This window comes from Anabrus simplex, chromosome 1 (assembly GCF_040414725.1).
Source record: "Anabrus simplex isolate iqAnaSimp1 chromosome 1, ASM4041472v1, whole genome shotgun sequence".
Lineage (NCBI taxonomy): Eukaryota > Metazoa > Arthropoda > Insecta > Orthoptera > Tettigoniidae > Anabrus > Anabrus simplex.
This window is the reverse complement of record NC_090265.1, coordinates 545,691,150-545,717,628: the sequence shown is the minus strand read 5'-3', so window position 1 is coordinate 545,717,628 and position 26,479 is coordinate 545,691,150. Positions and strand designations below refer to the sequence as shown.

At 39.9% G+C, this 26,479-nt stretch overlaps 1 protein-coding gene across 3 annotated transcripts in view; it reads right to left on the bottom strand.

Annotated features, from left to right (window-relative positions):
* The window catches only part of LOC136857113 (heat shock 70 kDa protein 12A), a 560,524-nt gene that overhangs the window by 43,779 nt on the left and 490,266 nt on the right, over positions 1-26,479 (bottom strand). For all 3 annotated transcript variants that reach the window (XM_067135515.2, XM_068225061.1, XM_068225062.1), the window contains 2 exons: positions 24,593-24,782; positions 20,189-20,472 (listed from right to left, as the gene is read on the bottom strand). In XM_067135515.2, coding sequence (XP_066991616.2) covers positions 20,189-20,472; positions 24,593-24,782 — 474 coding nt within the window. The remainder of the gene's footprint in view (positions 1-20,188; positions 20,473-24,592; positions 24,783-26,479) is intronic.

The window sequence follows — 26,479 nt, the reverse complement described above, 5'->3', positions numbered from 1 at the left end:
GTATTTGACACAGCTGTTTAGTTATTTAATACATACTTCACAATTAGTTTTGTGTTAATTTCCATTTTTCTTTTGTTGAAATTTTATGATTATGATCATGTAACTATGGACAAGTGTGATGATAGGAAAAACTTAAAACGGTCCACCTTTTCAATACAAAAAGTTATATTTTATTTATAACATGTATTTGTACTTGGAACTAGTTTCGACGCTGTGTTTGCGTCATCATCAGCCAAAATGGGAAACAGGCAAGCATGTAGGCATTTATGTTACACAAGGCGTTACATTAAACAATACACATCTTCCAACTAACTAAAGAAGTCTCCCTTGAGTTCCTGATAAACATACACAACAGGAAATTCTCTTTAACTCTCAACAATAGCTATAAAAGAGCAACGGTAAATTGTATTTTAAATACTGTGCAGAGATGTGGAAGCATTCTGTAGATGCACAAATTAATCTTGTAATCTTCATAGGTCCGGTATTCAGCTTGACAAGAATATAAAATAGGTATTAAGGAATACATTGTTGAGAGTTTGGAAGTTGACTGTGCCAGTATTGGTGGTGTATTGTTGCAGCGTTACGTGTAGGGTGGGGGCAGGTTTCTATGATGTTTATTGCGGGACATAAGGCGGTAAAGCTATGGCGCGAGATGAAGAGGAACAGAGCGTGTTGGATAGTTTAGGTCTGGGCAGCGGCCGTTGTTGGATTAGGAGGGGAGAGGGGAGGAGCGGTAGGGGAGGAGGGGTGGAAGGGGGGGAAGTATGGAGGGTGATGTGGTGAAAGTGTGTGGCGAGACAAAGTATTATGCATGATTTGAAAGACAGATCTGTTTTTCGGGATATTCATGTTTTTGAAAAATTCAATGAGAAAGTCGAATAGGATCTTTGGTTTCTCTGAGATATCATTTAAGTTTAGGTTGGGATTGAAATATTGGTCTAAATGAATATAGAGGTTTTCAGTGACGTCTAGGAAAGAACCTTTGTTTAGAATATCTAATACTTCAAGATCTTGATTTATTTCAGTAAAGTTGTGCTTAAATTCTTTTATATGTAGGCCGACCGCGGAAAAACGGTTGTGTTTTATGGCATTGACATGTTCTGCATATCTGATTTTAAAGCTGCGTCCTGTTTGCCCTAGGTAAGAACTTTTGCAGTCTTGGCAAGAAAACCTATATACACCTGATTTAGAAAAAGGACTACTTTTATTTATTGATGAAGAGTTGTGTAGGATCTCTGTGCTTCTATTGTTAGTATGAAAGGCTATTTTAACGTTGTGTTTTTTAAAAACATTAGTGACGTTGTAAATTTCTTTATTGAAGGTAAATGTGGAAAGCGTGGCAGTGCTAGTATTGTCTTTTATTAGGGTGGTTTTTGGGCGGTGTCTGAATTTATTGATTATTCTTTCAATAAAGGATTCATTATATCCATTGAATTTTGCTATAGAGCGAATGGTGTTCAATTCTTTATTTAAGTTTTTTCTTGACATTGGAATTTTGAATGCTCGGTCTACTAAGCTATTATATGTAGCCGCTTTGTGTGTTTGGGGGTGTAGTGAGTCATTTCTTATAGTAGTGGCCGTTTGAGTGGGCTTTCTATAGATACTATATGTGAACGAAGAGGGGTGCCTGTTGATTGTTAGGTCTAGGAAGTTGATGGAGTTGTTTGTCTCTGATTCTAAGGTAAATTTAATGTCATCACTAATTCTACAGTGTTCCTGATGGATTTATTTGATGAGAATTTATAATGTTTATTAAGAAATTGTTGGATAAATTGAGATAATTTATACAAGGGGCTTGGTCTGTAGTTTATTATGGGTCGAATAGGGACACCGGTTTTGTGGATTTTGGGTAGTGCTTTAGCTGTTGGTAGGCCTGGGTTCATAGTAATTAACTTTTGTTTTTCTTGTTCAGTGAGGAGAAAAGATGTGCTCTTTAGAATTTGTTTCAGTTGCCTTTGAATTGATTGTGTTGGGTCCTTCTTAACTATTGAAAAGGATTCATTATCTAAGAAAGTTTTGGTTTTTTGAATGTAATCTGTTTTATCCATAATGACTGTTGTGTTGCCTTTGTCGGCCTTGGTAATGATGAGGTGGTTGTCTTTGACTTTCTTTTTAAGATTGAGAATTTGTTTTCTTTCAGTAAGGGAGTCTTTGTTGATTTTGGTGATAGGGGTCGCAGTACGGTTTTTTGAGAAAAAACTTTTGTTTAATTGTTTTTTTACGTCCATTCTGAGTTCGTCTTGTAGGGCCTAGTTCATATGGCATTTTGCTGATAGCAACTTCTGATTCAACTACGAGTTTGGAGGCTGTAAGGGCCGAGTTGAAACAAGGCCAGTTGTGCTTTGGACCTTTCGAAAGAATTCTTATATCGTCCTCATTTAAGTTGGTGGTGGAGAGATTAATTACTGGAGGGTGGAATTGTTGTAGATTGTCATTAACGAGGTTAGGTTTGCTGTTAGGTTTTGGAGGGGAGTTGCTGTGTTTTTCCTTATTTTTAAGTGCTACAAGTTTTTTCTCTAGTGTTATCTGTTTTTTGGACAAAATATTGAACAACTTGATTTGGACTTCATCTTGAAAAAGATTCCACTGAGCATTTGAAAGTAAGGTGGCTGCCTCTAAGTGAGTTTCATATAAGCGATGATTTAAAAACGACTTTTTCTTATAGAGAAATTTTAGTTCATTTTCTAACCAAAGTTTGTTTGTCCTAACCTGAACAAATTCTGTGTAATGCACTGTTTGATAAATGCTATATCCTTGCCTATTTTCCCAATTTTGATTTTTAAGCCCAAGTAATGATAGGCTAACGACTTTGCCTGGTTGGCTGCTTCATTTAAACCTAAGAATTTCATTTTTTTGTCCGTATTGAACTGAGAAGGATGATAGGAAAAACTTAAAACGGTCCACCTTTTCAATACAAAAAGTTATATTTTATTTATAACATGTATTTGTACTTGGAACTAGTTTCGACGCTGTGTTTGCGTCATCATCAGCCAAAATGGGAAACAGGCAAGCATGTAGGCATTTATGTTACACAAGGCGTTACATTAAACAATACACATCTTCCAACTAACTAAAGAAGTCTCCCTTGAGTTCCTGATAAACATACACAACAGGAAATTCTCTTTAACTCTCAACAATAGCTATAAAAGAGCAACGGTAAATTGTATTTTAAATACTGTGCAGAGATGTGGAAGCATTCTGTAGATGCACAAATTAATCTTGTAATCTTCATAGGTCCGGTATTCAGCTTGACTGTTGTGTTGCCTTTGTCGGCCTTTGTAATGATGAGGTGGTTGTCTTTGACTTTCTTTTTAAGATTGAGAATTTGTTTTCTTTCAGTAAAATGAACTAAAATTTCTCTATAAGAAAAAGTCGTTTTTAAATCATCGCTTATATGAAACTCACTTAGAGGCAGCCACCTTACTTTCAAATGCTCAGTGGAATCTTTTTCAAGATGAAGTCAAGCTGAATACCGGACCTATGAAGATTACAAGATTAATTTGTGCATCTACAGAATGCTTCCACATCTCTGCACAGTATTTAAAATACAATTTACCGTTGCTCTTTTATAGCTATTGTTGAGAGTTAAAGAGAATTTCCTGTTGTGTATGTTTATCAGGAACTCAAGGGAGACTTCTTTAGTTAGTTGGAAGATGTGTATTGTTTAATGTAACGCCTTGTGTAACATAAATGCCTACATGCTTGCCTGTTTCCCATTTTGGCTGATGATGACGCAAACACAGCGTCGAAACTAGTTCCAAGTACAAATACATGTTATAAATAAAATATAACTTTTTGTATTGAAAAGGTGGACCGTTTTAAGTTTTTCCTATCATCCTTCTCAGTTCAATACGGACAAAAAATGAAATTCTTAGGTTTAAATGAAGCAGCCAACCAGGCAAAGTCGTTAGCCTATCATTACTTGGGCTTAAAAATCAAAATTGGGAAAATAGGCAAGGATATAGCATTTATCAAACAGTGCATTACACAGAATTTGTTCAGGTTAGGACAAACAAACTTTGGTTAGAAAATGAACTAAAATTTCTCTATAAGAAAAAGTCGTTTTTAAATCATCGCTTATATGAAACTCACTTAGAGGCAGCCACCTTACTTTCAAATGCTCAGTGGAATCTTTTTCAAGATGAAGTCCAAATCAAGTTGTTCAATATTTTGTCCAAAAAACAGATAACACTAGAGAAAAAACTTGTAGCACTTAAAAATAAGGAAAAACACAGCAACTCCCCTCCAAAACCTAACAGCAAACCTAACCTCGTTAATGACAATCTACAACAATTCCACCCTCCAGTAATTAATCTCTCCACCACCAACTTAAATGAGGACGATATAAGAATTCTTTCGAAAGGTCCAAAGCACAACTGGCCTTGTTTCAACTCGGCCCTTACAGCCTCCAAACTCGTAGTTGAATCAGAAGTTGCTATCAGCAAAATGCCATATGAACTAGGCCCTACAAGACGAACTCAGAATGGACGTAAAAAAACAATTAAACAAAAGTTTTTTCTCAAAAAACCGTACTGCGACCCCTATCACCAAAATCAACAAAGACTCCCTTACTGAAAGAAAACAAATTCTCAATCTTAAAAAGAAAGTCAAAGACAACCACCTCATCATTACCAAGGCCGACAAAGGCAACACAACAGTCATTATGGATAAAACAGATTACATTCAAAAAACCAAAACTTTCTTAGATAATGAATCCTTTTCAATAGTTAAGAAGGACCCAACACAATCAATTCAAAGGCAACTGAAACAAATTCTAAAGAGCACATCTTTTCTCCTCACTGAACAAGAAAAACAAAAGTTAATTACTATGAACCCAGGCCTACCAACAGCTAAAGCACTACCCAAAATCCACAAAACCGGTGTCCCTATTCGACCCATAATAAACTACAGACCAAGCCCCTTGTATAAATTATCTCAATTTATCCAACAATTTCTTAATAAACATTATAAATTCTCATCAAATAAATCCATCAGGAACACTGTAGAATTAGTGATGACATTAAATTTACCTTAGAATCAGAGACAAACAACTCCATCAACTTCCTAGACCTAACAATCAACAGGCACCCCTCTTCGTTCACATATAGTATCTATAGAAAGCCCACTCAAACGGCCACTACTATAAGAAATGACTCACTACACCCCCAAACACACAAAGCGGCTACATATAATAGCTTAGTAGACCGAGCATTCAAAATTCCAATGTCAAGAAAAAACTTAAATAAAGAATTGAACACCATTCGCTCTATAGCAAAATTCAATGGATATAATGAATCCTTTATTGAAAGAATAATCAATAAATTCAGACACCGCCCAAAAACCACCCTAATAAAAGACAATACTAGCACTGCCACGCTTTCCACATTTACCTTCAATAAAGAAATTTACAACGTCACTAACGTTTTTAAAAAACACAACGTTAAAATAGCCTTTCGTACTAACAATAGAAGCACAGAGATCCTACACAACTCTTCATCAATAAATAAAAGTAGTCCTTTTTCTAAATCAGGTGTATATAGGTTTTCTTGCCAAGACTGCAAAAGTTCTTACCTAGGGCAAACAGGACGCAGCTTTAAAATCAGATATGCAGAACATGTCAGTGCCATAAAACACAACCGTTTTTCCGCGGTCGGCCTACATATAAAAGAATTTAAGCACAACTTTACTGAAATAAATCAAGATCTTGAAGTATTAGATATTCTAAACAAAGGTTCTTTCCTAGACGTCACTGAAAACCTCTATATTCATTTAGACCAATATTTCAATCCCAACCTAAACTTAAATGATATCTCAGAGAAACCAAAGATCCTATTCGACTTTCTCATTGAATTTTTCAAAAACATGAATATCCCGAAAAACAGATCTGTCTTTCAAATCATGCATAATACTTTGTCTCGCCACACACTTTCACCACATCACCCTCCATACTTCCCCCCCTTCCACCCCTCCTCCCCTACCGCTCCTCCCCTCTCCCCTCCTAATCCAACAACGGCCGCTGCCCAGACCTAAACTATCCAACACGCTCTGTTCCTCTTCATCTCGCGCCATAGCTTTACCGCCTTATGTCCCGCAATAAACATCATAGAAACCTGCCCCCACCCTACACGTAACGCTGCAACAATACACCACCAATACTGGCACAGTCAACTTCCAAACTCTCAACAATGTATTCCTTAATACCTATTTTATATTCTTGTCAAGCTGAATACCGGACCTATGAAGATTACAAGATTAATTTGTGCATCTACAGAATGCTTCCACATCTCTGCACAGTATTTAAAATACAATTTACCGTTGCTCTTTTATAGCTATTGTTGAGAGTTAAAGAGAATTTCCTGTTGTGTATGTTTATCAGGAACTCAAGGGAGACTTCTTTAGTTAGTTGGAAGATGTGTATTGTTTAATGTAACGCCTTGTGTAACATAAATGCCTACATGCTTGCCTGTTTCCCATTTTGGCTGATGATGACGCAAACACAGCGTCGAAACTAGTTCCAAGTACAAATACATGTTATAAATAAAATATAACTTTTTGTATTGAAAAGGTGGACCGTTTTAAGTTTTTCCTATCATCCTTCTCAGTTCAATACGGACAAAAAATGAAATTCTTAGGTTTAAATATGGACAAGTGTGTTATGTTTATTATTTTACTGTACATTTATTTAATTTATATACTTTCTAGAAAGATGTATTAGGTTCATATTTTTGGATTATGAAAACTTTCTGTAAAAATGTGTTAAATTTTATAATAATTATTTATGTTGTGATGTTGCAATAATAGCATTTTTGTTGTATAATTTAGGATACAATAACAAAACATTTCAGATTTGTTTTGTTATTGTTCAAGAAGTAAAATGTATTTTGAGTTATTTTTACAAAGAAATAGTTAGGCCTACACAGTATACACCAAAGTCTTATTTCTGCATATTAATTTTCTGTTTATATAATTCTATATTTGAGTTGGTGGTTATAAGTTCAGTAAAATCCAGAATCAAGTTACGAAACAATAAATGTTGTTTACAAATTATGACATGATATCACGTAGCTACAAAATATTCCTAACTAGTGTCAAATACTTTTTGGTTAAAACCTCCTTTACCTCTTGATACTGCAATTATCAGAATGGGTTTCCTAAAACTGTACTTTGAAATGGGCACAGTGGCAGATGTATTAATCACAACAAAGTCTTGTGGCTGTTTGCCTGCAGCAATGGAGGTGCTTTGTTTATATCGGGACATCATTTCTGTGCATGCATTTATAACCCTGTTCCAAACACTCTAGCTAGTCTTAAATCTTTGTCAGAGCTTGGAATTGAACCCGAGGCCTCATAGTTGGCAGTTCAACATATTAACTGTTACACCACACAGGCAATCAAATAAAACTTTTTAAAAATTACATATTGTATTTTTAAATAATATTACAATAATAAATACGGTACTGTAATCCTATTGTTTATATAACTTGACAATATAGCCTACTGCATTACTTCTACCTGCTGTAATTAAATTTGTGTTAGTTTCTCATAGATTTTAAGTTTGCCTGATTTTTTTATTTTTTATTTTTTATAAGCGGGCATGTATAAAATTTGTTATGTTGGGAATTAGAAGTGGGAGAGGGGAGGAATGTACAGGCAACAAAATGTACCCGGGTTGGTGGAATGTAGCGGCCGGGGTGGGGGAGGGGTAAACATCAAAACTGAGAAAGAAAGAAATGCTACAAAATGGTACGTTCTTTTTTTATGCTCTCTGAGCAAATTTCGACTCAGGGGTAAAGGTTGACAATTTACTAACTTAAGTGCGGTAATAATAGGTTTTTGAGATTTTGAATCAGTGCTATACAATAAAACTTTCACCAAAGGAACAATATTACACATGTATTACAATTAAATAGAAGTACGACATGATTATACAATTAAAAATCGTTTAGTGTTTGACTATACACATTAAGAAAAGAACAGATAGCCTACTTCAGAGACTGCCAGACTGACGAATGCGCACGGCAAGCGGGCGAATCACACCTGAGTGTTCATGACCTTGGCAAAAAAAATACCCCTGCTACCCTTCTTCACAGCACATGCAAAGTCTCCACTAATCGCTGTGGCTCTATACAAATCGGTTAGCCGCAACGAATGACATTTTGTGCATATTTCCTTTAATAATTTTGCTATTCGGGAGCTATAACAACCTGAGTGAACCACCGAAGTGTTAAGAGATAATACGGAACCGGTACCGTACTTCCCATCTCAGCCACTCACACTATTCTCTCCTCTTTCCAAATCCGCCTGGAACCAGTGGCATAAAAGCAGGGTTCTTCTCTGTTTCATCGACGCATGAAAGAGGCTGGGGAGGATTGGCGGATAGTTTCTAATTAAACTGATTTGACTAATAGTTACAAGGCTGCTCGTGCAGATTTGTTTACGGTACTCGTGAAAACGGGTGATATTGAGAAACGGTAGGCTATGTTTCACGTAGATATGTTAGTAGCAGTAGAAAACGTATGTTTTACAATGTAATAGCAGAAAACAGTGTTCATGTCCTCCGAGAAATGAACTTTTCAAGTTTTACATTTTTTAAAACGGCGATTAAAATTAAGGCTTTGGGAAGACGCTTCCACACATTTTTAGCTTCGACGAGTGTTTATTTCATTACAGAAGTTTGATTTTCTGTTTATCTTATATCGGAATGAGTTAATATCCAAGGGGAAAAATATTAACGTCGTATCGGTAATTAAAAAGAAAAATTCATTACTGAAAACGCACACATGCCGTGCAAAACAAAACAATCATTACATTACATTTACATTACTTTTCTTTGCTATAAGCTACGATGGATTTCTGTCTATTCCTGCATTTTATAAGATGGTATCACAGAATTCCAGGCATAACTCACACACACACACACACATGTCTCACTTGGTTCGTGAAATAATTTGTTATCCTCATAACCAAACCTCACGAGCCAATGATTCTTAATCATTAAAAAAATCGAAGTTTTTCGAAGGATCTATATTCTTCGTTTATATGAAGAACAGAGCATTTTCTGCCTTCCTGTGGTTTTTAATTTAAACTTGCCCCAAAACTGTCACAGACCGCTTTCCCGCCTCGCAGCAAGTCCTGTACTCCGCCATCTCCTCAGTTAACATGATTACCTTATAGGAGAGAGCGTTCCTTTTGTTGCACAAAGGAGTCGTTTTGTTCGAGCCCGGACTGTACCTTCGAGTACTTCCTGTTCTCCTGGCAAGCGAGTGGGAATATTTCTTCGAGTCCGAGAGCATGTGTCATTTTAATAATTATAAAATAATTTCTTCCTTTGTGCGGTACGCAAGCAACAGAAATACCTCTTGTAACTTCATGTACCCCGTATAGAACCGGCGGTTCGTTTTGCCACGCACAGTCTTCTGCACACCACCAACTCACGCGCCTACCTACCACTTTCACTTCTTTACTCGTTCGTCAAATAACTTTATCACCTTCGTGTAACTACTGTGTGCCTGTTACCCCCGGCGGCTTATTCCGCCACGCACGTTCCCGCGACAGCAACGCCTTTGTACGCGGTAGGTCACGTGACTTCTTGTCTGCAGACAAGACGAACTAAGATTACTTCACCTCTGATTAAGAGATGTTTTCCTGGCACTTAAAGCGAACAGTTTCGCCGCATCATCCTCTCCAACGCTGCGCATCACTGTCGCGGTGGTTGTCTTTGTAGCGTTCAATTGTCCGTCTCACCCACACCTCGCGGTAAGGCCATAAGTTGTGCCAAGTTCTGCTTTTTTTTTACAATTTCCTTTCCGTCCCACCGACACAGCTTACGGCGACGACGGGACAGGAAAGAGCGAGCGAGGAGTGGGAAAGAAGCGACCGTGGCCTTAATCAGTGTACCGTCCCAGCATTTGCCTAGTGTGAAAATGGGGAAACCACGGACATCCTCAGGGCTGTCAACAGTGGGGTTCGAACCCACTATCTTCCGAATGCAAGCTGATAGCTACGTGACCCTGCTTTCTTCACTTACGTCTATAACATACGCAAGTTGCAGTTAAAAGAATCATAAGAATATTCAAAAATCCACATAATTTCATATAACTTTTGAACCAATGCACAAACGTATGCAATCCGTTCTGAATTTACAGAGTGACTGTGGGAGGTTTCTCAGAGTTAATCTAGAAAATGTCTTCCACCTGCAGTCATACACAATTCTCGCACCATATTCCGTGACGTTCTTCGAACTGTATCCTCGTAGGGTGCGGCATCAGAAAGAATTTTTTTGTGTGTGTGTGTGTGTGTGTGTGTGTGTGGCGGGGGGTGGAGGGGAGGAAGAGCATAGTGTTTATTTATGGCAGTACCCGGTGGGGAGGGGGTATATAATTTCCCTGTAAGTAAATTACCCCCTCCCCGAAAAATGTAAATTTTAAATCTTTTTGTGTGAATTCTGTTGTTATAACAAGAATGATAAGCAATTCGATTCAGTATCTCTTCATTCTTGATTCGATCTACTCATCTCACCTTCAGCTTTCTTCTGTAACACCACATTTTAAAAGCTTTTATTCTCTTTCTTTCTAAGCTAGTTATTGTCCATGTTTCACTTCCATACAATGCTACGCTCCAGGTCTTCAACATCTTTCTGATTCCTGTATCAGTGTTCGAAGTGAACACATTTCTGTTTTTGAAAAAAAAAAGCCTTCCTTGCTTGCGCTAGTCTGCATTTTATATCGTCGTTACTTCTGCCATAGTTAGTTTTCTTATATCAAATATTATTAATAAACCGATGTTATTTTTAAAACAAATTTTAACAAATTAGCATAATTACCGTATGTTGTTTAACATAATGTATTGCATATTAAGCCCATTAAACAACATTACAGAATAATATTACACAAACATTCCATCGATGCCTACAGGTTTCCCTAGTTTTATGCTAAATACATACAAATACGAATTTTAATACACTACCAAATATTTAAACAATCACTTTCTCAATCTTTCGGGATATTTATGGTTTCTTCTAGCTATAAAGGGACTGAACATGTTGAGGATATTGCTACGAAGAGCTTCTTTATATTCAGCCGAGGAATGACTTTTCTTTTCAGGCCCATTTCCTTTGTGCCTGTAGAGAAATCATATACTTGGCCCTATTATCTAAGCTGATGTTAGTTTTTGGTCTGTTGGAAGTTTAGCTGGGAACAGTTTTCTCAGAAGAGATCAATGCTTATTGTGTGTTTGGTGGAAGCACAAGTATTTAAGTGAATAGACGCGGGCTAAAACTAAACAAAGAATGCAAACTGTAGGTTCCCTTGATATGCAAGACTGTGAATAACGTAGGCATCTGGCGTATTTCCTTCCCTTCGATTTATATTTCGAGCTTTCCAGAGCACTTTGATCTCTCATCTAATGAAGCTTTCTAGTGAATTTATGAACTGGATTTGGATTTGTGACCAATATTACGATCTTGTGATTTTACTGTATCTTGCTTCTATTATGTATACAATTTATATCTTTATCACGTCATACGCTATGCTGGCCTTTGGTCACTGGGGTCCCGGGTTCGATTCCCGGCCGGGTCGGGGATTTTAACTTAGTCTGGTTAGTTTCTCCGGCTCGGGGGCTGGGTGTTTGTGTTCGTCTTAAATGTGTAAGTTCAATTCAACAAAGTCGATTCATAATTAATAATCAGAAACATACAAAAAATTGTCAATTCATAATTTAAACAATCAGAAACATGCAAAGGTGTAGATGACTAAATGGTCATGAAGACCGAAAGCCAAAATAAAAAAATATAAACAAACATCATACGCTAAAAAATAAATACATACAAATACGAATTTTAATACACTACCAAATATTTAAACAATCACTTTCTCAATCTTTCGGGATATTTATGGATCTTTCGCAAGACGTCGCATTCATTAGCCATAATAGTAAGCGAATTGAGTCGTTCTTGTGTCCATAGAAGATCGATGACAATTTTTCATCAGTTTTAACTTCGAAAATGTTCGTTTCTATGTTTTGTAAACAATTCAAAAGAGCTTAATTATAACTGTCTTTCAAGATCAAGTCAATGTTAGTTACTTTGTTCCAATATCGCGGGATCCCTAAAAGGCGTGAGGCCCATAGACAGTGTCATCATCTCTGCCTGTTTAGTAATCCCGTATTGATCACCGCTAAAAGTGCCAAGCTGCTGGGTGACAACGTAATTGTACAGTGTCTGTGTTCTGGTGGTGACAACTAAGTTTTTTAATTTTTAATTTTTTTAAGCTTACCCTGATGGGGTACGGCGGACCTCATAGAGGTGATGCGGTGTTGCGGTGATTTCAGGTGCGAAGAAGGGTGCGAGGGGAGCGGCCGTGGTCTATAAAAGGAACTGTCCTGGCAATTGACTTTGTAGCGGTGATTGGGAATTAGAAGTCGGGGAGCAAAAAATTGTACAGACAACAAGTACCGGGGGTTGTGGAATATAGCGGGTGGGCGCGATTTGGGGGGTGGGGGGGTGTATATACATCAAATTTGAAGGGAAAAATTGTAAGTTTTGTAATGTTCTGTGAGCAAATTTCGACAGTCGACAAGAGAGGTAAAGGTGTTGACAGTGCGGTGTTAATAGTTTTTTGAGATTTTGATTCAATGCTATACAATACAACTTTCACCGAAAGAACAATATTACACATGTATTACAATTAAATAAAAGTGCGACGTGATTATACAATTCAAAATCAGTTAGTATTTGACTACACATTAAGAAATTAACAGACTGCCAGGCAATGTCCATGACCTTGGTTAAAATATGTACACCTGCTACCCTTCTTCACAACACATGCAAAGAATCTACTACTTGCTGTGGCGCTATACAAATTAAATAGCCGCGGCGAACATTTTGTGCGCATTTACGCTAGTAATTTTGTTAATAAATAAAGAAAATAAAGGAACGAATTAGCTGATAAGACAACAGGACTTGCACAAATTGCTTGTTTTTAATAATTCCTAGTTTCAGTCGACTAAAATGTAATAAAATGTAATGTTTTCTCCACAAAGTGGGGGGCGCCCCCTCGCCTCCCCTAATCGCCACTACTGAATGCAGAGTTGTAAAATCGTAGCCACTGTTTAATAATAATAATAATAATAATAATAATAATAATAATAATAATGGCGTATGGTCTCCAGAGAGACCTGGTGCAGGTCTTTCTAGTTGACGCCTAGGTGACCTGCGCGTCAGTGGGGATGGGACCCAGCCTAAGATACATTCTATTGCTGAAGACGGCACAGATACTCAGCCCCGAAGACATAGAATTAACTAATGAAAGTTAAAATCCCCGATCCGGCTGGGAATCAAAACCCTTCACGGACCAAAGGGCAGCATGCTAATAAAACCCTTTAGCCAGGGAACCGGACGTACGGTACCCACTGTTCAGCCGAAGCCCCTCTACTCGGATGATAATCCTTTTTTAAACAGATAATAAAAAGCTCTACGACAAACGGCATGGTAAATACTGTATGTAATTCGCATTTTCTGTGAAGGTATGGGTGTTTCGTTCTTCATTTTGTTCTATTTCCGCTTTAATCTGATGAAGAAGATAGATCTGCAAATTTGACGGAATTTCATGCAAGAGAAGTATTCTAAAACTAAGAAACAATGTTAGGTTTTGGTCCACCCAATCAATACACATCACTTTATAAGTGAACTATATTAAGTAAAAACAATGGACATTGATTCCGTACGAGACGTTATGGCAGGCTTGTCAATTTCAAGTTATATTTCACTTTTAAACATTGAAGACAAAAGTTTTTGCAAGAAGTGAGTTCAATTTTTATAAATAATGTATATATATATTTATATCTTTTGCGTTCTCAAATAATCCTTAAAAAGGCATTGGGTTCTTCAATTTTTTTCACTTTCTGATTTTTGAGTTTTGTAATCTACCACGTGATTGTATGGCTGATGAAGTCTCAGATAGAGACGAAACATGTCCCTAAATATTTTAAATATGTTTTTATTTAAATAGTTCACTTGTAGAGTGATGTGTGTTGATTGGGTGGACTGAAACCTAACATTGATTCTTGGTTTTAACCACAGTGTTCTGTGGTTTTAACTGTATACAAAATAATAATGCGGATCTACACGAGGAAGTTCGTATAGAGAAGAATTCATCTTTACGCCAACAGATGTCTCTGTCAGTCGGGACGCAGCGGTTCTTTTTCCGTAATAGTTCATAAGAACGCCGCAGTTGTCTCTGCGATCAAATTACTTTGTACCTCTTTAAAGATTCTTTGCTCCTAATTCTGGCGATCTTCTTCACCGCACTAGTTGCCACCACCGGAGATCTTCTGCGGTTGGTTCAATCTCCTGACGTCATACCCAGTTGCAGGTGACGTTCAGACTCGCCTCACTTCATCGAACTTAGTCAAATACACACAAGAGTACAATAGAAGTTTTATAGGGATTGTAGAACTTCATTGATTATTTTGATCTGGTTCCAAACTGTCGAGGAACGAGATGTGGCGGTTGATACAGGCAACTAGACAAGACCAAACCCATGTGTGAAGCGTGAAAAGTGTAGTGTAATTGTTAGAGCGCTATAGTTTCGATTGCCGGTATTTGCAGATATTTGCAGGTATGTGGTTAAAAATGGTAAATGTTGCTCACCTCCATTGGGAGTGCGCCTAAAAAGAGCTGCACCACCTCGGACGAGGAAACGAGTTTACTTTTTTTACTTTTAATTAATAAGGAAGGACAAGCTACTTTTTATTGAACGTCAGTTGAACATTTTATCAAGGAACATTGTTTTTCATCCTGCCGCAGTTAACGGATGACAGATTCAAGAGAAGACTTACGGAAGTTTACCAGAGCTAGAAATCATGCGCATTGATGGATTAGATAATTTTGGCAGATAAATGGCGAAACTGGCTGCTTAATTTTATTCCAGTTTGTGCTGAAAAACCATACTGCAGAATTTTTCAAGGTAGCAATCTGCAGACTTTTTAAAGGTAGCAATTTACAAAACGAGCAAAGAAATTCCTCTAAACATCAATACAAGACTATCTTTTTCTCGAAAGAAACAAAAACCCCTTCAGGCAAGCAACAGTGCGTACCGTTACATACCTCCACAAGTAAGCACTGCATGCATACATACATTCAATTTCAGTATAGACCGTTATGCCTTTCAGCTTTCAGTCTGCAAGTCTCTGAATTATCGACAACCCCTCTATTTCTAACCAGCTTTGCGGCCTCTACGGTTAGTTATGCGGCGTATGCATTAAATTTCGCCTACTGCAAACAGTTCATGAGTAAATTGTACTTAAACGAAACGGCACTTGTACATCACATGGCAATCACGCTGACTTTGCTCATGTTCCGTAGACTGCAATGACGGTGGACACTACGGTTACAGGTGTTACAGGCAAGAAAAATATATTTTCCTTTTATATCACTCAGATACAGATATAGTACTCGTCTGTTTACAGACACTTAAATCTATTTTGTTATCTCTTAGTCATTAGACGTAAAAGCAATCTGCGCTTTCTGTTTAAAAGTTCAATCGCGTGTTCTGAAGTAGTTCGGCCCTGCTTTCTTGCTGAACGAAAACGTTGTTTTATTAAGTTAAAACAAAAAATAAAACAACACAGCAAAGACGAAAAGAAGCCCAAAAAAGAAAAGCAAGTCAATACATGGTGCTACAACTCTCATGGGCGACAGCCTACCAAGCGGCTGCTGCTCAGCCCAAAAACATGAAGATTACGAGGTAACGCGTGGCCAGCGTAACGAATCTTCTCGGATTTCTAGGCTGGGGCAGCTTTTTACCGTCAGATAGCTCATGAATTGTTCTCAGGCAGGCTGAGACGACCCCGAACCAAATCCCTGACCTGGCCAGCAATCAAACCCGGTACTTTCCGGTCAGAGGCACTCTCGCTACCACGAAAGACCCCGGTGTCAGTTTTCGTTCAGTAGGGAGTATAAACAAGTTTTCTTAACATTCATTTATGGTCAAATGTCTCTCTATTTATTTTAATACTTGGTAGAACTTAAAGTGATATTGAAATATTAATATTATACATTCAGCATATTTCTTACTGAGGAACTCATAATCATGCAGGAAATGCTATGAAACTTTCAGTTCAATTTACTACTCCTCCTGCAATATGTGCAGACAAACCTAAAGCTCTGTTTCATGTAAGACATAGTTGTGATGGCGAAGAGTCGACTTTTATCCCAAGTATCCCGGATTTACATTCAGATGACTTAGGGCGGATTTTTTTAAAATATGCGTGGCAGCAGGAAGGATGTCCAGCCAAGTCCTAAACTCAACCTGGGTATTCCGATAACCCTACACAAACGAGAGAAAGTTGCATTAACCAACTCTTAAAACAAATTATTTTTTTATACCAAGCATAAGGAAATTCCTTAAAGGAATTCACTCATCTCACTGATACGACCTTTCCCTAGTTCTGCAAAAGAGTACTCGCCTATGCCAGTTACTGGAGGCGGAAACTGTGATTGATTGATTCATTGATTGATTAATATTCTTTTTTTTGCTAGTGGCTTTACGTCGCACCGACACAGATAGGTCTAATGGCGACGATGGGACAGGAAAGGCCTAGGAGCTGGAAGGAAGCGGCCGTGGCCTTAATTAAGGTATAGCACCAGCATTTGCCTAGTGTGAAAATGGGAAACCATCTTCAGGGCTGCCGACTGTGGGGATTAATATTTGAAGACGTCTAATATCTTTTTTTTTTTTTTTTTGCTATTTGCTTTACGTCGCACTGACACAGATAGGTCTTATGGCGACGATGGGATAGGAAAGGCTTAGGAGTTGGAAGGAAGCGGCCGTGGCCTTAATTATGGTACAGCCCCGGCATTTGCCTGGTGTGAAAATGGGAAACCACGGAAAACCATATTCAAGACTGCCGACAGTGGGACTCGAACCCACGATCTCCCGATTACTGGATACTAGCCGCATTTAAGCGACTGCAGCTATCGAGCTCGGTACGTCTAATATCGAGCAGAATGCGAGGTAAAGCAAATCTATATCTGTTATTGGGCATGGAAGTGCATGGAAGAGTTGAGTATATACACACTTTCATTGTTCGTAACCTCGGCACCATGTGAAGCAGAATATTAATTCATGATCAGTGCAGCTCCTGCTCTGTTGTAAGCTAAGCGAAGCGACCTCTAGATCAGTGTGCTTCCCTACAGCGAAAGTCTCGTTGATAAGTTTCATGACTTCTCAGCGAGAATCGAAAGCACACGTATCTTCTCGTCTAATCAACCTCGGTATCAAATATATACCTGTCAAAATACAGACCGAGTTGGCAGCGTGGTATGAGCTTACATAAGCTTACATTCAGTAGATGGTGAGTTTGAACCCCTCCATCGGAAGCCTTGAAGATGGTTTACTGTGGTTTCGTATTCCCTACCAGGAAAATGCTGGGGCTATACTTTGATTAAGACCATGACTGCTTCCTACCTAGTCTATCCCTTTCCTATTTTATTGTCACCAAAAATGTATGAGTTAGTGCGATGTTAAACGTCCAGTAAAAAGCATTTATAAAATTAATTAGAAAGTAGAACAACTAGACCAACAATTTTTCTACTCTTTGAATTCGGTTAGTTAATGGAAACGTATTAAAAATGGGCTCACCTTTTTGGATATCATAAAAGCATCCAATACTGTGAACATAACGTTCGTCCTATCCACATTGGGATACTAAAGTCTACATACACCCCCATTTTGTAGCATGTTGTGTACAGTCCTGGATACAGAGAGGTGGACGTGCAACTCCATGTCTGCGTCCACGTCCACAACAACATAAACCAAGGTCGTCAGGCCAGTATCGTACACTACAAGCGTGACAGATGCAACAGTGTGCGTTTACTGCGGTACGGAAGTCAACATACAATTGGAGTCTGCCGTCAGTTGTACAAGACACGTTGCAGTGAACACAGTGAAAGTGGTGCGTTCCTTTTTTTACAATTGGCTTTACGTCGCACCGACACAGATGGCTCTTATGGCGACGATGAGATAGGAAAGGCCTAGGATTGAGAAGAAAGCGACCGTGGCGTTGATTAAGGTACAGCCCCAGCATTTGCCTGGTGTGAAAATGGGAAAACACGGAAAACCATCTTCAGGGCTGCCGACAGTGGGGTTCTCGGATGCAAGCTCACAGCTGCGCACCCCTAACCACATGGCGTGCAGTTTGTTGATACAGTAGATGTGTATTGCAATACATGATTCGATCGCGTAACGTGGAGCCAAACAAAGAACTGAAATACCAGTGGAGGTGAGGAAAATATATCATTGAGCTCAGTAAAAAGAGCTTTTCACTGCGGAAAAATGGGGAAATTGTTAGAAGGAGCAATGCAAGTGTCCAAACCGTAATAAGAAACTACGATGATCGAGGAAGTGTAAAAAACAAAGCTAGGTGTGGACGGCCACCAAAATTATCTAACAGGGAGCGCCGACACATCATTAGAAAAGTGAAAGCCGATCCCAGAATTATAGCTACGGAGTTGGCGGTAGATGTCGCAAAAACTAGTGGTAATATTGTTCATCCCATCACAGTACGAATACTTCTGCACAATCATGAGTTTGACAGTAGAACAGCAAGGAAGAAACCGTTCATAAATAAGGTAAATGAACAGAAGCGCCTAGAATTTTCAACTCTGCATCGAAGGAAATATTCCATATTTTGGAATACAGTGCTATTCACGGATGAGAGTAAGTTCGACATCTTCCAGTATGCTGGAAAGCAAAAGGTGTGGCGAAAAAGGAATGAAAGTTTGAAGAAGAAAAATATTTTCCCATCCGTGAAGCATGGTGGAGGAAATATTCTTGTGTGGGGTTGCATGTCTGGAGCTGGGGTTGGTAATTTAGTATTTATTGAGGACATTATGGATAAATGGAAGTATCTCACCATCTTAAAGGAGAGTTTGAAACATTCTGCGGCGAAAAGGAGACTACGAACAGACTGGGTGTTTCAGCAAGACAATGACCACAACCATACAGCTACTTTACAATGTACCAAAGCAGTTGCATTCGCCTCCCCAGCCACCAGACATCAACCCAATTGAAGGTCTTTTGAGAGAACTAAAGCGTAGGATAAACAGATACAACAGGAAAAGCAAAGATAATTTGAAAGCGGCCTCAGTGCAGGAGTGGAGTAATTTTACATCTGCGGACACAAAAAGGTTGGTGGAATCTACAAAGGGTATGCCTCGACGTTTGGAAACTGTGATCGAAGCAAAAGGCGGCAATACAGAATCGTGCATGAAACTGAACAACATCACAGAGTATGTTGATTTTTGTACCGGACCGGTATTTTATTTGTATACTCAAGATGCCAGTATAATGAACTATGATTACTTATGCAGTATATATATATATCGTTTTTCAGTTTGTAACATGTCTGTTTATGGCACAGAAATGAAAATGAAAACCTACAACCTGTTTTCCAGTCAGTGACCGGGTCAGAGATCTTGCGACAAGGATAGGAATTGTGCCGGCTGCCGAGGCCTGTTGCACTCCTCTGGGGCAATGATTAATGACTGTCAGATAAAATGAAATGATAGTGGAGAGTGTTTCTGGAATGAAAGATGCCAGGGAAAAACGGAGTACCCGGAGAAAAACCTGTCCCGCCTCCGCTTTGTTCAGCACAAACCTCACATGGAGTGACCGGGATTGGAAATACGGAACCCAGCAGTGAGAGGCCGACGCGCTGCCGCCTGAGCCACGGAGGCTTCTTATGACACAGAAAGTGAATACATACTATTTTTTATTGATTCTGTCTTGAAGTGTTATTTTAGGGTGTATGTAGACTTTAGTGTCCGACTGTATTTATATCTTTGTTCTGCCATCGTACCCACTCATATCCATTGCGACGGCACATAGCTTTCTGTTTAATGCCTGCACTTGTGACACCCTTTAATATCTCCAAAATTACTCTTCGGATTTGTAAAATGAGGACATCACTGAACTTACCGCTCGATTCTTAGTTGTTCTGTTGGGTGAAATTAGTATAGTCTCATTTAAAAGAACAAAGTTGTTACCGGTTTCCCGGTAATTACGTACGTGATAGAGCAGAATGTCTATATCTTGAATCGATCAGAATCTATTTGAGGTGGACAACTCAGCTGAATAACCCTGCAAATGGAGAGATAAATCACCTACCGTACTGAACAAGAAACACTTACCTTCCCACTTGCGCATCATGTGAATGTTGAGCTCTGGGTCACGAGTGAAGCAGAATGCGTACCCACTATAGGTGGTACCGAAATCAATAGCGACAACTACAAAGTGCCTATTCTGCTCCGCCACTTGCTCTGTTTGGGTGGTAGTGTCAGCAGTACTGTCCACTGCCGGGTGAGTCAGGGAGGATACCACCAGGTCCCCACGGGCGTCCTCCACCACGTACACTTCCTCCACCAGGTTGAATGTTTCCCCGTGGTGTACATCTCGCGGTTCCACCTTCTCCAGCCTGGAAATGAACATATCCTGTAATACCCTACCCATACTACACCATATTTTATGCTTGGTACAACATACACTGGAGAGATTTTAACAAACTCATTTTCCGTCATGTGCTAAATAAATGGCGTGTGGCCTTCGAAGAGGCCTGGTGCAGATCTTTCGAGTTTCGACCTGCGCGACTGTGAGAATGGAGTCTTACCTATGATGAATTCTAATGCTGAAGACGGCACACACAGCCCCAGAGGCATAGGAATTAACAAATGAAAGTTAAAATCTCCGACCCGGCCGGGAATCGAACTCGGTACCCTCTGGACCAAAGGCCACCATACTAACCATTTAGCCATGTAGCCGGACATATGATAAATGAAATATGGCCTTGGTTTCGCAAAAGATCATGTACAGTAGTCTCGTCGGTGTTCTTTCCCCACATTTATGAAGTGTATTGTTTTCCTCCTAGATTGTACACTAGTGTCCAAAAGTTAAGCATAAGTTACGAGTAAGCAGGGTAACAGGAAATAGACCGCAAATTGCACGACATTTGCACCCACCAACCTTACGTGTTCGCTCTGTATAGTAAAGGAGTGTTCCCTGCTTTGACTAGCGGCGTAACCGCAAGGTAAACGCATCCAGTGCCTGCGCCCCATACTCCCTCGTCGTGTTTGCCCTGTTATAGTGTGCGGAGTGTAGCCTCGTTTTGAACCTGACAACATAATGGCACAACGACGCCATTTGGACCCCGTTTTGCAGGGTAGAATACTCGGCCGCCTGGAAGCAGGCTAGACACACACCTAAGTCGCCGTATCCTTGAATGTGCCACAAAGTGTCATTTCCAGGCTTAGGAGACGATTTCGAGACACAGGAGATGTTAGTCGTAGGTCAGTACTAGGTCGACCAAGAATAACCATCCCTCAGCGGGACCGATATCTGGCCTTAACCACCCGACGAAATCGGAGTGCACCTGCAAGACAATTGTCGGCGGAACTTGCAGCCGTCTCAGGAGTTGCCGTTTCCCGGCAAACTGTGTACCGGAGGCTCAGAACAGCAGGGCTGTTTGCCCGACGCCCTGCGGTGTGCGTCCCGCTCACTCCAGCACAGAGACGAGCCCGTTTACTGTGGAGCCGTCAACATCGAAACTGCACCATGAATGAATGGAGGCATGTGCTCTTCACAGATGAATCCCACTTCAGTTTGCAGAACGATTCTTGTCGCACATATCTGGAGAGAACCGGGTAGCCGATACAACCACAGGAACATCGTGGAACGGGACCAGTATGGTGGTGGTGGCGTCATGATGTGGAGCGGCATCATGTTGAGTGGCCGTACGGACCTGTACATCATCATGGGTGGTCCGAGGAACACTGTTAACGCTCGGAGATACAGGGATGAGGTACTGAGACCACATGTTCGACTCTTCAGAGGTGCGGTTGGTCCAGACTTCTTCTTAATGGACGATAATGCCCGACCGCACTGCGCTGCTCTAGTGGATGAATTTCTGGCTGGGGAAGACATTCATCGCATGGAGGTCTGCGGATCTGAATCCTATAGAACATACCTGGGATGCATTCGGGAGGCGAATTGCATCCCGTCAGCCTCCACCAACGACCGTCCAAGACCTTCGCATTGCCCTTTCCGAGGAATGCTATTGACTGCCACAAGAGCTCTTGGACCATCTGATAGAGAGCATGCCACGTCGCTGCGAAGCATGTGTGGCCGTTAGGGGTAACCATACACCCTATTAACAGCATATTTTGTTGTGGAAGATATTGCCAAGTTAGTAGTTGTCAAAGGTGTACCTTAGCTATGCGAATCTTTCTGACACTGTTTTTTGGACAAGTTGTGTGACATTTGGTGTGTGAGTCAGCTTCCGTTTGCTCAGCAATCCGTCGGACATTCCTGTCAGGTGGTATGACATCGTTTAGTGATAATGCTTAACTTTTTGACACTAGTGTGCATGATTCTGGTAAGAATTATAATTTCTAAACATTGTTCATTAGGCATATACCTTCTTACGTACTGTATCATCGATAAATCATACTGCATTCTACTAGCTGTGAGCTGATTTACGAAAACTTATAGTGATGAGATTACATGCGATCCTCAAAACCAGTCAAGTAGAGCATAGTCATATTGATAGCGTGAATATGGATAATTGTAGAAATGATATGCTCTTCCAGCTAACTTGATGATGATGATGCTTTAAGGAGAAGTACGTAAAATTGAGCAACCGTCCTCTCTTAACAGTAATCAAAAGGAAAGAGGAAGATACTTTTCAATACGAAGAATGAGAGTATCGTCAAGGGAAAGGAAGGGGAAGCACACGAAGGGCATGACGATGAAAGATTCCCTTGGCCTCGTAAACCTAATACCGACGAGGACAGAAAAGAACAGTTAACCACAGAATGCCACATAGGAAGTTGGAAGCAAGGAGCTTGGCGCAAGTGAGTGGAAGCAATGGCAGGCTCAGCAAAGGTGGTCATGGTACCCAAACCCATTTTCTGAAGCTGGGAACCCGCGGGCCCCCTTTTAGTCACATATTACAACAGGCAGCAGACCCCGTGGATGTATTCTATCACTGCCATCCATACGGAAATTTAATCTATTAAAATTAGTAAAAGAATTGTAATTGTGGTGATCTCAGGGACCTGCAGATGATGCAGTATTTCCTTTTAGCCCGAGGTATCCTTCTACGCGAGGAAGTAGTTAAAGTTGCCACCGGGCGGTTAGTTCCACGCAGCTGTGGGTTCGAGCGCCACTGTCAGCAGCCCTGAATATGGTTTTCCGTAGTGGCCCATTTTCACAACAAGAAAATGCTGGGGCTGTACCTTAATTAGGGCCACGGCCACTTCATTCCTACTCCTAGGCTTTTCCTATCCCATCGTCGCCATAAGACCTATCTGTGTCGGTGCGACGTGAACTAAATTGTAAAAAAAAAAAAAAAAAAAAAAAAAAGTTGCTGTCCTTTCTTTAACTTCCCTTTTTTTCTATTTTCACCATACATTCGGTTTGGAAGGGAAAAGACGAATGTTCGGATCTCATAATTCTACTTTGAGCATAATAGCTTCACGAAAGTATTCTCCCACCCTTCCCGTACACTGGAAAATTCCAACTCTCTTGAAACTTTTTACGCTCAAAAATGTCGTTCATGGACAGGTTGTTAAAGTTTGTCAAACTCAAAACCCTGATCGTAAACAGGTCGTCTCTGGTTTTTGTCAACGTATTACAATGGCAAAACGTTTTCGCCTCGGAATATGCCCGCCTGATGGCCATGATCGTTAAGGCATCAAGTCTGTTTGGTCTGACAGCCTGTTCGAGTCACGCTGGTAGAACAAATCACCATCAAAGTGTTCGCCGGCAGGGGAGAACACGGGAGAAGTAGTGGGAGGTCGGTCCATGGCCCAACAGCTCTGCACTCCAACCGACCAATCGAGTAGAAGACGGGCGGCCACGGTTCTAGAGTGGATCTACACCTCTCTATTCGGGAGACGGAGAGGGGCTGGTCCCCACCGTCCTGAGAATGGTTTTCCGTTGTTTTCCTTTCTCTTGGACTAAGGCAATTGCCGGGACAGTTCGTAGTAAATGCCACATCCGCCAACCCCTTCCTCACCTACTCCGAACATCTCCTTTACCGCAACAAATCCCTTGGCCTGAGAGAGGGCGTTATCCTATAAGAGGCCCGCCGTACCCCTTCAGGGTACGGAATGAAAAATTATGTAGTTAGTTAGGTAATTAGTTAGAGAAGTGGTGGTATACAATTTATTATCACTAGATTGCGCGACATTAGTTCGGTTTCAATTTCAAACCTCTCCACAATGTTTATACGGAATGAGGGCAAATGCCACTGTTAATGGTGATTCGTCCGTCGGATAGACATTAAGCCTCGAACAGACCCTTTCTTCTTATAAGACAGAAGTAGGCTATGTGCCAACACCGGGCTTCATCTTCTCTCTACATCATCATCATCATCATCATCATCATCATCTGACACGCAGGTATCCCATGGATGTCAAATATACTTTCACCATGTCATCGGACACTCCCGGCACTAAAAATCATACGCTAAATAATAATAATAATAATAATAATAATAATAATAATAATAATAATAATAATAGCCATTATATTGTTACCTTGTTCTGTGAGAGTTTTCATCACTGTCCGAGTTACTCGTATCTGCCAAGTCAAAGGAACTTCCTTGGATTCCTGAGTCCATGGACAGATCCTTACGATGTCTCTGGAGACAGCGCACACTTGCAATGCTGACATCATCTGAGCTGCTGTCCAAGGTAACTCCATTAAGTTGTAACGTAGGGCGACTACCTGAGGAGTAGAAGAGCAAAGTAAGGTCATGGCCAACCATTTGAGGGAAACAAGAGGGAAAAAGAAAAAAAAATTACACATCCTTCCAACGGTCCACAATAATAGACATGATATATTTTGTGTTTTTGCTGTACGACAGAAGCAAACTTCCGGGAATCTTCATTTTTCTTCAAGGCTTACCTCGGCGTCCGCAGAGAAGAAACTCGACCAATCACGACTGAGACAGTTCTGTCCTGAGAACGAGGAGCCAAGTGTTGGTAAAACGTAAATATTCCCTGCAGTTTGGATCTTTCACACGACAAAACCCTAAAATATATGATAAGATACTGGATTTAGAATGTTAAACTACGAAGTAGTATTTCTTGTAATATTTTCTTGCCATGAAATTGCTTGTTGTACTCCTGTTGTTGTTGTTGTTGGGTAATTATGTTTTAACTTTACTTTATTATCACATTACTGTAAGCGATTGTTGCCACCGGGATGTTTCCCAATTGAGATATATTTGTTAGTACTTAATAGCCTAGTATTAATACAGATATAATGTTCCAAGAGAAAATTTTCGGGCATGTCATATGAAGAATAGGTGGGTAAAATCAAGTTCTTGAGCATTTCTTCGAAAATAATAGAACGCTTGTAAGCAACCAATCAAGTCATAGTTTTACTTGACTGTTGATATCGTGATCATTGCCACGGTACCTCCAGTTTACGCGGAATCCAAACCACAGAGCGGGACATTTCATTAATAGGAAAGATCTTCTCAGTTTTAATTACTGCGTTAATGGGATGAAAGTTCCTTTTGGGGATCACTGTAAGAATCTAGGTGTTAATATAAGGAAGATTTACATTGGCGTAATCATGTACACGGTATTGTGAATAAAGACTACAGATCTCTGCACATGGTTTTGAGAGTATTTAGGTGTTGTAGTAAGGATGTAAAGGAGAGTGCATATAAGTCTCTGGTAAGACCCCAACTAGAGTATGGTTCCAGTGTATGGGACCCCCACCAGCATTACGTGATTCGAGAACTGGAAAAATCCAAAGAAAAGCAGCTCGATTTGTTCTGGGTGATTTACGACAAAAGAATAGCGTTAAGAAAATATTGCAAAATTTGGACTGGGAAGACGTGGGAGAAAGAAGACGAGCTGCTCGACTAAGTGATATGTTCTGAACTTTCAGTGGAGAGATGGCTTGGAATGACATTAGTACACGGATAAGTCTGAGTGTTTTTTTTTAAGTAGGAGGATCACAATATAAAGATAAAGTTAGAATTCAAGGGGAAAAATTAGAACAAATATTCGTTTATAGGAAGGGGCGTTAGGGATTGGATTAATTTACCAAGGAAGATGTCCAATAAATTTCAAATTCTTTGCAATTATTTAAGAAAATATTAGGTAAACAACACCGATTTTTTAAAATCCTAAAAAGCAATGACCGAAATTCTAACAGTAGTCACCTTGGCGATATTCCAGTGTTGATGTCACTCAAGACAATGGGATGTCTGGGGAGATAAGTTCTGGATTTCCCCCACTTAAAAAAAGAATAACCGTATAGCATCAGTAACCGTGCGCTGGCATTTATATTGGACGCCAACTAGGCTGCCTGCGCGTCAATTATGATGTTCCGTTTTATTCGACTGGATGGCACAGATACGGATAACTGTTGAACGATCGATGGCCGAGATTTAATGAATTTTGTCG